The sequence below is a fragment of the Pipra filicauda genome, unplaced genomic scaffold (assembly GCF_003945595.2).
Source record: "Pipra filicauda isolate LSUMZ 115617 unplaced genomic scaffold, ASM394559v2 scaffold2_size9829703_pilon, whole genome shotgun sequence".
Classification (NCBI taxonomy): Eukaryota; Metazoa; Chordata; class Aves; order Passeriformes; family Pipridae; genus Pipra; species Pipra filicauda.
In genome coordinates this window covers 4,843,767-4,858,409 of record NW_024104421.1, presented here as the reverse complement: position 1 = coordinate 4,858,409, position 14,643 = coordinate 4,843,767, and the positions used below count along the sequence as shown (strand labels likewise).

Below are 14,643 nucleotides of genomic sequence, written 5' to 3'. Positions count from 1 at the left end.
TTACACCCTGTTTCCTGTACAATATTGGTTGCTGTGGGTCTATCCCTGGGGATATTCAGGTGCTAAAAGTAAGTGCTGCAAATGTTTCAATGCACCGGAGTGCCCAAACATGTCAAATTCAAGTTTCCTACTGGCTTTCAAAGGGATGCTCAGAGTTTTTGGAGATTCCTCCAAGTCTCACTGGATCCCTGTTCATATTATTTGGGTTTTCCAATGGCATCTGTAATGCTGACCCTAAACTAGGAAACAGTGCCTCAGGGAAAAATTTTTGGGGTGTTGAGAGGGCTGGTTTCATGAGACTAGAATGAAAAACATGAAGCCAGGAGATATACATACCTTTTATTGAAAAGAGGAAAAGGTGCTGAATACCTAGGCTTCTCAAGAGATGTGGCTCAAGCAACACACAGCTTGAAATGGAGAGAGGAGAGAGGATGGGAAGTCATCTAAAATGAGTACAGGTAGTGAACCTTCAGGCTTCAAAAGGGAATGCTTGTGTTTGTCATGGAAAAGAAAAGGTCAGTAAGTATGTAATGGTAATGCTAATAACTAAATGACTGAGAATGGGCAAAAAAAGTGTTCAGGGAGGTGGAAAGAGTGTAGTTCCTCTGCAAATGATGGAATTCAAAAGATTTCTAGTTCTTTGCAGAGCTCTTCTCCACATGAGCTCCAGGGGTTTGCTTGCAAGAACTGAAAATGAAGGGGTTTATCTGCTCTCAGTTTGAAGTATGAGCTGAAATCCTGCTGTTAGTTTTGATTAGGCTCCTTTTCCACTCCCTTCTGCTCCTATGTGTGTGTGTGCACTTACCTCCTTTCTTCTTCGTTTGAATTGTGCTGCCTTTGTCACTTTACACTGGGATTTGACATTAAATAGCACCACCAATAAAATGCTTCGCCACCCATCCCTTTTAGTTGATCCCACCCTGGTCCTTGTTAATGGACTCACTGAAAACTGATTTTTTTTTTCCCCTCTAAGGTAGTAGTATTAGCAAAAATGTGCTTGTCAGGTTGTATTTTAATATTTTGTACATGTAGAGAGCAACCTGTGTATGTGTTACTTTTGTAACAGTCCTTCAGACAGATACAAAATACACACTAAATAATTTTGACTCAATTTTCAGTGCCACCAGAAGTTAGAAAAATGTATTCTTCCAATTACTGTCTATAATTTAAGGGTTTACTCATTTTTTGTTTTCTCTGTAGGTTTTTTTTTTTAAACAAAAATGAGATAATGAGAAGTAATCCTTTCCACCCTCCAAAACACAGATTACTTTTTTTTTCTCTCTCCCTCTATAATTTGTGAATCTAGGGATGTCCTTGACATGACCTTTACTTCCCTATTTATTATAGGCACAACTTAATGGTGCATGGGGGAAAGTGTACAGTTGTATTAGGGAAATTCTGTGATTATGTAAATAGCATCATAATGCCAGTTCCCAGAGGTGAGGAGTGTGGAGTGGAGGGCAAGTGCAAAGCCTCAGTTTTGGCATATGCTGACAGCTGAGTACTTGGCTAATTGTGCACTGTGGCTTCTTTTAAATGTCAGTCTTGCAATTCCTGAAAGAGAAAACAGCAGCTACTTTCCTATTTGAGATGTAACCAGCCTAGACACCCCTGAAATCTCTCTAAGCTTTGAGATCCACTGGGGAAAAACACTTTCTTAACTCCCAAGTTCTTTCAAGGCAAAAGAGGAAGAGTTTTTGGCTTACATATCTCTTGTTCCAAAATAAAGAATGAGAGAGGGATTTTGCAAGTTCATCCTTCCTTCCCTTCCTGCTTTAAAGAGGATGGACTCATTGGATTGTGTTTCCAGTAGCCTGGCCTTCTCGTGACCTTCCCAAACTCAACAAGCAATTAGTAGGAGATGGTCTTGCATCCACTGGTTGCAATCTCAAGCAAGACAGCATTATTTACCCAAATCAGAATTCACTGACTTACTGCTAATACTCAAGAAATCAGAGCACTGGACCAAAACCTGCTTTAGTTCACCAAACTATTTCAGTGGGAGAGCTGCTAATAACATGTGTGGGAAATGGAAGCTGACTTTTTAGTGGTTCTCCTAGCCCTGTTGGAAGGAAGCTTTTCATTCAGTCTTACCAAAAATTTTGTTATTCTTTTAAAGAATAAATAGTTATTTTGGAAAGTTGATTGAAAATATAATTGGGTGCACAACCCTGACCATACAGTGAGTCTAGTTGGTGATAACAGCTGGTAGGAAGGTTGCACAGGGGCTGTACTGGCTTTTCTGGAGTGGCTTTTCTCGAGGGAACCAGGAGCTGATGATGAAAAAGTTTATTTTTAACCCTGTAGCTGAGGCATAATGTTTCCAGCAGCCTGAACAAAGGCAGCTAACTAAATGAAGAGGTGAGGGTGTTGGGTGGCTTTACCCAGCTTGCCCTGAATATTTTCCCAGCATGATACAAGAATGTCTGGCACAGCTCTGCAGTAGGGACAGGACAGGTAACTGTTTGTACCATGGCTGCTGCAGTCAGCTTTGGGTATCTAGTTGCATTGTTCGTGGTGTTTTACAGGTGAGTGGTATCCCATCACTTGGGAAAATGCAGGGATTGTAGTGAACTGTAACTTCAATTTACAGCTGTGGTGGTCAAGCAGAAGGTTGGACAAACTGACATGAAAGAATGATGAGCTCATTTTTTAAGCTGCATTTTGGACTGCAGACAACTACCTTAATCCTCAAGTTTACAGTTTATACTTTAAAGCAGCCTGGTGCTACAGAGCTCTCCCTGTGGCTTTACAAACTACAGTTTGGGAACTAATAATGTAGGTATCTGTATCTTTCTGGGGCAAAAGCCACTCTGACCAAAGCATTTCAGTCTGAATCTTTTAAATGTCTGTGCTTCTTGGGAGCTGCAAATGGTGCTGTGGCAGCATTAAGGCAAAACACGGAACAAAGTGACACAGCTGGCTGACTGGCAGAGATCTGTGCTTGCACCCCAATGACGAGACTGAAAAGATCAGCCCTTACTGTTCATGGAGACAGTGTGGACTTCCAGGGAGTTAATCAAAACCACTGTTGGTGGGTAGATGTAATAGACTGCTCTAAGTGCCAGCTTTGATCTGCAAAGGTGATATAAAAAGCTGCACCTGAAAGCATTGGAAGCTGAACTCCGATGTCTTCAGGTTACATCTCTCTGCATGTAAAGAACACTTTTAAGATTAAATAGGGACAGATTTTAACACTGGGGCTTTGAAAACCAAGGAGAGAGATTAGAAATTTTTTTCCCGGCAATTCTTGGGGTTGCAGTCTTTCCAATGCTCTTGCAAGTGCCCCTTTTTTTATTCAGAGCACAGCTTTCCAGTAAGACCACACAGATGTAAGGGTCTTGTTATGTCCACTCTGCAATAGCAGCTACAATTTCTGAAGGATCAGTAACAAAACACCACTGGCGTGAGACTTCTGCTGGAGAGAGATGAATTAAACTGTAAGCTCTGCAGAAACCTCAGCAATCCATTTTGTATGTCTGCCTTTCCAGGGATTAAAGCACGAGAGGGAACGTGTGGATGAGACAAAGATAAACTTCTTAGAGCTTAGACTGTTTCTACTCATTATATTTTTGAGCATTTTCCAAGTTGTTTTTCCAAGGGCTTGAGTAATTGCTTCTCCGAGATTGAAATATTATTTGCCTTTTTTTTTTTAATCTTAGAAATTATAATACAAATGACTATGCATATATAAAGTCATTGCCTAGAAAAAGGTAGTGTCTGAAAGATCTTTCTTATGAAGTCTGTTTTGGGGGAGATTTTTAAAAACTAATATACACATGATGTGTCTCTCTTTTAAAGCACTTTTACACCAAATAGCTATGTAGAAAACCTTTGCTCTTCTGCTCCTTGTTTTAATAGTTGCCCTCCACACTAGTATTCATCAAATTCAATGGGAAGTTATTGCAGAGAACAATTTACATGAGTCTCTTCCAACTCAGCATATTCTGTTATTCTGTGAAAATCTGTCTGTGCTGTGAAGGAGACCTGGGATTAGGGCCTCAAGAACACCACGCTCAGAGGAGGCCACAGTACATGTTCCTCTGGAAAGGAGACAAGTAACTGGATAGAATAATCAGAGAATGAATTATACTCTTCCTTTTTAACTCAGGTGAAAAGACAAAACTGTTTTTTAATTACAAGTTGATCGATTCTGTTAGCCAAAGTCAATACGACCTGAAAATTCAAGGTTTTAAGGCATCTGGAAATAAGGAAAAGGAGCTAGTACAGGTCTGTACTGCAATTCCACTCCCGTTTTTGTTCACAATGAGCTGTAAAGGAAGATTGGGTCACTGCTTTTAACGCTATGCATGCACACACGCTCCACCACCTCATTAATTGAATCTCATTATTTTCCATGATGAAACCTCTTTTCCTTTTAAGAATGAGGGGAAGAAAGTTAAATTAGGCCTTTTCATTCTAGTTATGGCAAATGCCAGATAAATATCATGGCAGTCAAAAGTGGTCTTGAGCAAAGTTGTTCCCTGCTGGGCTCTGTGTCCTCTCCACCACCTCACTACCTGCTGGGAGCCTGCTGTGCCCCAGCAGCTGCAGGGACAAGCAAGGGGCTCCCTGTGTCTTCAGGAGCATCCTCATGTGTCCTGCTGGCACCTTGTCAGCCTCGTCATGGACTTTCACCCTCCTCTCAGAGACTTAACCATGCTGGTAATGGGAGCTAATTCTTAAGGTGGCTCTTAATCATAAACTAATTTATGCTAAACCATTAATGGCAGGCTGTGACACGGATAAATCGTATAAATGGAAATTCATTGAAGTAGAAATGGGATTTTTTTTTACATTATACATTTGCCAATGAGGGAAAAGGGTAAGAACTGGCTTTGGTGAATATTGGCCTTGGGATGTTTCCCTGTGGGCAGAGCTGATCCCCTGTCTGAGAGGCTAATTCTTACTTCAGGCAATTAGACGCAGGCCCATCTTGACCATTCTGTTTAAGAAAATATGTATTTTGATATTTGCATAAAATGTATTTTGATATTTGCATAAAATGCCACTCTGCTGTTGTCGAGTAACTCGTGCTGTGTCACTTGCTGGTAAATCCACTCTTCCACTGGGGGTGAAGGGCACTAAAGTGCCATAGGGCGCTTCCCCAGGACAGGCTGCTGGTTACAACCCCATGTCACTGCATCTGCCCAAGGTCCCTGAATGCAGCACTGCTACAAGGTGATTTGTATAGTGAATAAACATTTCCTGAACCACTTCTGTGCTTTTTATCTGAACATCTCTTGAAAATCACCTGGACTGGCTTGCCGCTCATCACAGCTGCCAGTATACAAAGCAGATGAAAGGTGGAAGCTTCCAGGGTGCTTTGATGTCTGCAGCCCTTATATGTGCTGCTTCTGTGAAGCTGCTGAGATCTGATTTGAAAACCTTTGCTTTCATAAACAATTTTTGTCTCAGATGTGAATTTCAGATTTTGTTTTTCATCTGCACTAGGCTATATATAAACATCAGAGATCTGAAGGTACCAAGCCCCAAGATAGGTCTCATAGCAGTTATGTGCCGTTCCTGACTCATGCTCAGAGCTCAAAGCAAAATACTCATTTTTATTTTCCAGTTTTTCCTGGCTCATCTAATTCATATCTTGTTACCAAAAAAAAAGCAGTTGAACAGCAATTGCTTATAATACTTTGACTGAAGGGGTAGCATGTTGAAAAACTATTGGTCACAAGAATTTTTTAAAGCCTGTACAGCCTTATGCATTAAGGTTCATTGATGATTTTTTTTTCTCTCTGTTGTTGCTTTGTTTTATTTAAAAGTATTGCTTAGAATTGTTTTGTGCATTTTGATAAGGTACTCTTTGAGAACATCATCCGATTACCATCTTCCAGGATACATATTTAAATACATAGGTTTGCAAAGCTGCAGTTATACTTCATGCATGTTCAAAAAGCAGTAGAGGAAGGGAACTGGTGTCCAGCTAACTCATCGTCTCAAACACTTCCAAGTGCTTTTAAACTGTATGTAAAGCGGGACTTTAAAAGGAAAGGAAAGAAGCACAGTCTATTTTTAAAGCATCGGACTGGATTTAGAGGATCCAGGCTGTGACTCCAGCTCTGCAGTAGGCTTCCTGCCATACCTTTGGTAGGTTACAGGAACAGAGAGTTGGAATACTGTCAAGTTGTTCTTTCATTGGGAAGGAGGGGGGTGTTGAAACTGGAACGTGTACTGATCACAGCAGGAATGCCGTTTCTGGTTTGAATGAGCATGTGTGCTCTTACACATGCCCTATATACAAAATTCCTGTGGTTGGGCATTTGCTGGGATGGTCGCAGGTGAGATTCTCTTCTGTTTGATTATGACCAAAGATTTGAACCTGTTTTGGAAGTAGCACCTGAATGAGATCTTAGTTGTTTTGACAGGGAAAACACTGATATCTCATTTCCCTTTAGAAGGATCTTGGTTCTGCTTTGCTGCAGCATTGGAAGGATTTTGAAATATCGGACTCCTCTGTAGCAGGAAAAGTAATTTTTATGTTGAGCTTTGTGAATTGTTTAACATCTCAGAGCTTCTATAGAGCCTGTAAAATGCAAGGAAGATTATTTTGTTTTGTTTTCTCAGTCACTGCCTCTGTTTGAACTTCAAGCTCTTTGAGATAGATATTTCTGCATGCACAGTATCTGTTGTAATACTGTGCTGATTAGTTATTTTCCTGTTATTGTGTTGTGGACAATCAACATCAAGACAAATAATTGTCAAATTTTGTCCTCTTTCAGAAACACATTTATGTTCAGACGTTGAAACCATTTCCATCTCCAGCAGAAAACAGCGATTCATAATTATACAGGAATGTCTCAGGATTTGCATTTTAAGCACTACATTGTATTTTATGAGAGATATGAATATTACCAGACTTTGTAAAGCATGGCTGGAGTGTGGTGCTCGTGCAGAACTGGCAGCCTGTGGTGGAGCAGGTCCCTGCTGCAGTTACATGTCCTGCACAGGGAATTGAGATACAGGGACTTGGCTGAGCGCCCCCAGCAGATGATACCAGAAAAGGCAGTTTGATCCAGGCTCTTTTAACTTGACTGTTTTGCCCTCTTCTTCACTCAGGGAGAAGGTTAAGTGTGAGAGACAATGCTGCGCCAAATCCAGCTTAAGCAGCTGTTAGGAGGCAGCAGTTGCAATAGAAGCCCCTGGGACCACTTTGCCCTGGGATTATCCTCCTTGAGCAGTTTCTTTTGGAAAGTGTTCTGTGAACAAATTAGAGATTTAACTCTGAACGTGAAGAATCGTAGAATAATTTTGATTGGAAAAGACCTTTAAAATCATCAAGTCCAACCATAAACGTAACACTGCCAAGTCCACCACTAAATCATATCTCTAAGTGCCGCATTTACATGTCTTTTAGGTGCCTCCAGGGACAGTGACTCAACCCCTTCCCTGCTTGGCAACCCTCCCAGTGAAGAAATGTTTCCTAATATCCAATCTAAATCTCCACAGGCACAACTGGGGGCCATTTCCTCTTGTTCTATTGCTTATTACGTGGGAGAATAGACCGACCCCCACCTTACCACAGTCTCGTTTCAGGTAGTTGTAGAGAGTGAGAAAGTCTCCCTTAAGCCTCATTTTCTCAGGGCTAAAACCCCCCAGTTTCTTCATCTGCTTTTCATAGGACTTGTGTTCCAGACCCTTCACCAGCTTTATTGCCCTTCTCTGGACATGCTCCAGCACCTCAATGTCTTTTCTGTAGTGAGAGGACAAAACCAAACACAGCACTAGAGGTGTGACCTCACCAGTGCTGAGGACAGGAGGACAATCACTGACAGTGTAATGTATGTGATGCATGTAAGAGAGATGGAGCAATTAGACGGAAAGGAGATCCAGGGCAGGAGAAATTTAAAGCTCAGAGCCCATCTGCATGCTTTAGAGAAACACATCCACTGTTTGGGACACTTGGCAAGCCTCAGGATCTTTTGGGTCCTTTCTCCACTGTCCTGAGCTGCACAGCAAAGAGAAGGCAGGCACTGCCCTGGGCTTAGGTCTCAACTGTCCACTATTAATTTCCGTACCCAGGGATGATTTTGTGTGGGTCAGATCTTTCCTCTGGTGGCAGCAGCTGCTGCTGTGGGCCATCACCGTGGGCTGTGACTTTCTGTTCACGCATTTAAAGCAGTCAGGCAGTAACCTTCCTTGTTGGCATGGCAGGGCCTTTCGCTGCACCAGTGTGCTGTGCACCCCATCAGGTGGGTGAGCCCCAAGAAGAGGAAAGGATTTGTTTCACAGATCTCAGGAAACTGCCTGGATTTGAGCCATTCATCACTCTGAGTTTGTGACCTTCTGTGGCTATCACCTAGAAAATGTTTTTACTTTTTGTATCTTTTTCTAAATGTTTCTTGATGACAGGTGAATGGGTTGGAGTAGGATCAGAGAATAGTTTTCCTACCTGTAATTCATAAAATAATTGGCAAAACTTGTCGTGAAGTTGGAGATTGTTATCAAAGTGTAGTAGTGATGTGGGATAGAATCTGGAAACACTCTCTCCCTTTACACAAGCACACTGAGTCTACACAAACCCTGTTTTTTCCATTCACTTCCATTTCCCTTGGGTTTTTTGTTTGGTTGGAGTTTTGGGCATTTTTTTGGTTGTTTTTTTTTCTGTTCTGCCTCCTCTTTTTCTGTCTCTGGTTTGAGAAAATGGAGTAATCCTTTGTTTCCAGGTTTTCCTCAGTAACCATGTAAACTTTCCACAAGTGATGATTGGTACAAGACCTCACCATCAAAAAAAAAAAAAACGCTTCAGGCCTTACAGGATAGGTGTCTAACCTTCTACAGGCTTGAAAGAACATAAAAAGTAACTAGAGTTTATGACTTCTTTGAACAGATATCAAAATAATCATTTCCAGTTTTTTTTATATTTCTGGAGGAACCTGGGAACTTCAGCCAAAACTGAACTGATTACCTGTGCTAATCACTGACAAGCATTGATAGATGGTAACAATTAGCCTAATAATTTGGTCATCACTAGTTGTTTTTTGGCTGTTTGTTTTGGTGGGGTTTTTTTTAAACAGATTTCCTCATAGTAAATTGATTACAAAATTAGTGCTAGTGACCATGTTAAATGTTATCAGTAGCACCAGAGAATAGTGAGCATGCATTTCCTGAGCTGAATGCCCTTATTCTAGAAGATACTTGCACCTTTGCTGTCAAAACCTGTTACTTCATGTGGCTACGTGGATCAGAAGGGACTTTGAAATTCTCATGCACACTAAGACATGCTACTTTCTGTATTTTATTTTTTTTTTTAACCTTTAAAGCTTACAGAGTTATGAAATGTTATGAGACTCCTAAGCTTCGCCAGTAGGTACTGTAAGTTGGGTTTGTATACGTGCTCCTCAACAAGACAGCGAATGGAAATGTATAATTATAGACCATTGCAGCATGGGGAGGGATTCATAAATGGCTGATCTGTAGCTGGGAGTGATTTTGAGGTGTAACCTTGAGACTGACTTGCATGCATGAAATAATTTTAAAGACTGAGTGAATAGCTGTTGGTAAGACAAGATGAAAAATGTTTTTGCCCTGCTGACTGACCTTCTGCAGATCGAGGCTGGTTTTCCACAGAGAAGTGCTAGCAAGGAGAATGGGTTATGCAATTTGTTGTTCTAATTTGCATATTTATTCAAGTGTATCTTCCCAGTGACCTCCTAATAGCTGAGCAGTGTCAGATGACAGCGCTTTTGCTGTTGTTGACGTTTTCCAGGGTGTCTGGCTTGCTTGTTCAGGAAACGGGAAGGGCCAGGCTGGGTTTCTCTCCAGGCAAAAGCAGTCAGTGGGGCTATAGGAAAAAAGCCTTCTTACCTGACTCCAAACCAGAGTGTTCATACATGTATCTTTAATTTTCTGGAGTGGGGCAGAGGGATCAGGAGAGATGGGCAGCAATTCAAGTGTTACCAAGGATCTGGGTCTGGCCTTGGTGAGAGAGAAAGTCTTTTGGATGCTCAAGCCAAAGCTTGTGAGACTGGCACTGATGAGACTTGATTTTGGATACAGCCTGGCACTGATGAGACTTGATTTTGGATACAGCCATGGAGGACACGTCCCTTTTACCACTCTGCTGGTTATTGATGACATACCATGCACTGAAGCTGAGGGGAGCAATTCTTTTTGCAAATAGTGAAGAGCAGCTTTCACAAGTGGCAGAGGCCCAGAGTGGGAATGAGAACTGACTCCCCCTCTTGTCACAACCTTGCATTTTGGTGTTCCTGCCTTTAACCACTACCCTTAAATGAGATGCACTGCTTCTTCATGATCAGCTAAGATTCCTAAGGAATTTGGGGTTAAGTACTTTCACGTTGTGCAAAATTTAGGGGGAGTTTTTGTTAATTCAGAAGCTGCTGTAAGATGAGGTAGAAGCAAACATCTGGTCATCTGGCTTCACGTTCACCAGCAGCTTACAAGACCCAGGGGTCTTTACCTGTTTCCAGATGGATTGTCTGCAGTTTGAGATTTGCTGTAAGGGTGATATCTTTAATACTAATGTGTGATTTATTTATTTATATATTTTTAAATATTGTTCTCAATGTATTCCCTTATTTATATTAATAAATAGGTTGTGGTATTCCATCATGCCAGCTGGATATTTAAGAAATAATTTGCTCTTACCAAAATTCTGAAATATTTTGGCAGCTCAGCTGGATCAAAATAAATTTTGATTTAAAAAATAATGCATGGTGTGTTTACTTGAATCAAAATATTGCAAAGCAATGAACTAGTGGATTAAATACAAATTTGGAAAAGCAATGCAATATAAATATACTATCTACACAGAATATTTTTGAGGACTAAATTTATATTAGGCGTCTGTTTGGATTTTACTTGAAAGCAGTACTTTTAAATACTTAGGGATTGTAATCTTCTGCTGGTATGTGACCAAGGCAAGTCTTCTGGGAAGTGCACTCAGCCTTAGAAGTAGTAGCAAGTGGAGCAGAAGTGGGCAGGCAGGAGCAAGCAAGAAACCACAATGTTTCTTTGAAGTCCATTTCTTTCTCCTCCTTTTCCCTTGTAAAAATACATGCCTTTTATAGAATTACAGTATTGTTATCCTGTACTATAGAAAGAACTTTTGGTATCTTTTTAATAAATTAATTTAATGACAGAATAGATCTAGATAAGATATGAATATCTATGCTCAGCAGTTTTTCTGGGAGTACTGAGCTTTGACAAATTAAATAATGTCTAAGGTTTTTAAGTTTAAGGTTTGTAAGTACTGTCTTATTTTCAAAAGAACATCTTACCGTATAAACATGGTTTCTGTCTTGTTTTGTCACTGATGTCCTTGCCAAAGAGATTTCAAAAGCAAAACACAGGGATATAATTCAGTATCTGTCTCTCTCTCCCCCTGTCTAGATTATCAGCGTCTGATGACGGTGGCAGAAGGAATCACAACGCTGCTGTTCCCGTTTCAGTGGCAGCATGTGTACGTCCCCATCCTTCCTGCCTCTCTCCTGCATTTTCTGGATGCTCCTGTTCCCTACCTGATGGGGCTGCAGTCTAAGGAGGGAACTGACCGCTCCAAGCTGGAGCTGCCTCAGGAGGTCAGTCTCTGTCTTTGGGGTTGCTGTCCTGAAGCGTGTTATTAACATGTGTGAATTCCTACTGGAAAATGCCATGCCTGGTGGTAGGAGGCCTCTCTGGCATTGTGGAGACTTTTTGTCAGCAGGATTGAGATAGTAGGGGTATTCTCTGCAGCCCTTCCTGGTCCATTTCTGAATTTAATGAGTACCACTACTTGTCTTGACTTCCGCTTTTTGCTGTGACGCTGAAAGTTTCTCTGCTTTCCCTGCATCACACGCTCCCCCCAGGTTCTGTTACTCTGTCAGTGTCACAGTCCTATTGATAGAGGGCTAAAGAGCATTTCATTCGGGGATGATCTTTATGGATCTGGATCTCAGGTTCAGCTCCTAGATGGTGTAAACCTGTCCCCCTGCTGCTGCTGCTGCGAAGCGTGCCCTGTCCTGCCAGCCTCATCCTATCCTCGTGTGAGCCCGTGTGTTCATGGCTGAGTTGAGGTCTATTACTAGACCAGCACCTTGGCTTCAAACAAGCCAGATTTGCATTGATACTGTGCCTGTGAACCACTCAGAGAGAAAAAAAAGGAAGGAGAGGCCATCTTCCTCATTTAGGTGTTAAAATCCTAGGTGATGGTAGTGAGTAAAATGGAGATTTTTCTCCTCGAAATTTGACCAAGATGGTGAAAACTGCTTCACATTCTAATCTGGTTATACAGCAAAGTCTTTGGGATATGGCTAACCTGTCTGCATTCCAGATGGTGACTGGAAGCAGAGCAAGCCATGCTTTTTGACTTGGATTTCTTCTTAAAATCGGTGGGAACCCCAAAAATAACTGTTCATATGGCAGTATGACAGTGGCAGAGCTGAGCTCAGCTGTGTGCGGAGACTTCTCCTGGGAGCAGAGTCCCTAAGGCTTGCAAATATGTGCTCTTACTTAGAAGGCAGGTTGGAAGCAGCAACCGAGGAGAATATGCTGGAGAGGGAGTTTGTATGTGGAAGTGGAGGGATACACACAGGATAAGGGTAATGCCTTTTTTTAAAAAAGTCTATTTTAAATATTACATGGAGGTGACTGAGTCTGTCTCAGTGGCATGTAACTGCAAGTCAAGTTTTACCTCATGGGTGCAATCACCAAAGCACATGAAGTTTGCATTGATGAGGAAATGGAGCTGGTATCTAGCTACGCTCCTCAGTAAAATCATGCTAATATTATATAATTACTGTGATTTTAAAAATTATTAGTCACATGCTTTTAGTTGGCGGATTAAGCTGTCATTTTCCTTAAATTAAAGTTTTAATGTGACAGGCTTGAAGTACCGCTGGAATAACAAATTAAGTATCACCAGGGAGAGAAGAGCAATAGCGGGGTAGAATCAGCCCCTGATGTTTAACAAATGAGTGAAAAAATCAGCCTTTATGAACACCACAGGTCCAGTAACTCTGGGAGAGGGAAAGAAAGAAGGCATAATGAACAGACAAGATCTTAATCTCAAATTCCTGTAGACAATAAAAAAACGAAAAATCCTTCAGCATGCGAGCGGCGGTGAAGCGCTGTTCGCTTTAGCACTGCTTTATTGTTCAGGCCAGGGGCTAGCTTTTCAAGCTCTTGCTCTAAATATAAACCATTTGTTTGTTAGAGATAAAAATTCTAACAACTGGCCATCATGCTGTCTTAAGGTTACTAATCTCTCTGCATTAACTTTAATCATCAGATGTTTTTGAAGAGAGAAGTGAGACCAATTCCCCCAGGGTTTTCTGAATCCAAATCTCATTTTTCAAATTTTGTAAATGATATGCAGAGCTGAAATTAAAAAGCCTTTGAAATGAAATATTGATAGATAAGAAGGCAGTCCCTGAGCTAAAGAACCATACTGATACATACCACAACTCTTTAATAGCTGCATAGTTAAATAAAGCAAATCATTTTGTAAGAAGAAATGCTTTTCTTTGTACAGACTGAATTTAATATGAAAAAGTGAGATGAAGGGACACTTCTGCTTTACCAAATGAATCCTAATACCCTTTAAAATATCTATGTGAAAGGTGATTAATGTCAAACATGTCCCTGAAATATCCGATATAATATAAACATGTTTGCTATGGAATGTCTTGTCCTGCTGAAAATTAACCTTTTCAGAAAAGGAGGAAAACAAGTCCTTTCTGTTCACATAATCTGAAGATTAGTCTACAGTGTTCGGTAAGAAGTAAAGAACAGTCAAAGTGCCTTGGAGAAGGCAGAGATGCTGTGCTAGTGGTCAAATCAAGCTAACAAAGACCTGCTGCTGCTGCCCTGTGGGTTTCTCCATCTCCCGTTCTGCAGCTTTATGCCAGGGCGAAACCTGTCAATGCTCAGCAGCTTGGGAATCTGACCTGGTTTAAGATTTTACTCAGCACAGTGCACTCAGACAGCAAATTTCAGATGTAAGCCTCAGTTCAGAAGATCAATTACTGTTTTTCATTCTGCTATTATTCCTGAGGGTGCATTTGCAATGTAATTAATTTTTATATGGGGTTCTTCCATCCCTCCATTGACATTTTCCTAGTAAAAGTATCTGCTCTGCTAGATTAATGTCTTCACTTAACTTTAATCTTACGGGCTGAGATCCATCTCCATTCATAGCAAAGCTAAAAGCACTCTCTTTAAATCTCAGGCAGAGCAATTGCCAAGATTAAAATCCTCCATGGAAACAGGAGGTCAGGGGAGTGGGGAAATAGGGCACTATTTCCAGTGGGCAGGCTGTACTCAGACATGATCCCAAAGGACTTACATGGGACCCTCTTCTGTAATTTGCTCCTAGCAATGTCATCTTTCTCACTGAACATCTTGTTCCTTGGTAGCACAGGTACAGAGGCTTCTTGCAGTTGTATTGTGGTAAAATAAATGGGCCCGTGAGGTGCAGCAATTCACACAGAAGGTATTTACAGGGGCTGAGAATTTTATTTTACTCTGCTTACTGGTGTGTCCTTGGCTGGTCTGGGAGGGCTTATCAAATCTTTATAGTGCAAAGTTTGGGATCTGTAAGTCATGATGTTACAGGAGAGGGCAGGAGACTTAATTTATTCATTAAGTCATTGTCATCCAGTTGGCCCTGAGCTTGACTGAAGTCTGAAA

General features: G+C 41.2%; 1 protein-coding gene across 2 annotated transcripts in view; it reads left to right on the top strand.

The window, feature by feature from the left end:
• The window catches only part of DENND5B (DENN domain containing 5B), a 113,548-nt gene that overhangs the window by 58,453 nt on the left and 40,452 nt on the right, over nucleotides 1–14,643 (top strand). For both annotated transcript variants that reach the window (XM_027726588.2, XM_027726590.2), the window contains one exon: nucleotides 11,368–11,555. In XM_027726588.2, coding sequence (XP_027582389.2) covers nucleotides 11,368–11,555 — 188 coding nt within the window. The remainder of the gene's footprint in view (nucleotides 1–11,367; nucleotides 11,556–14,643) is intronic.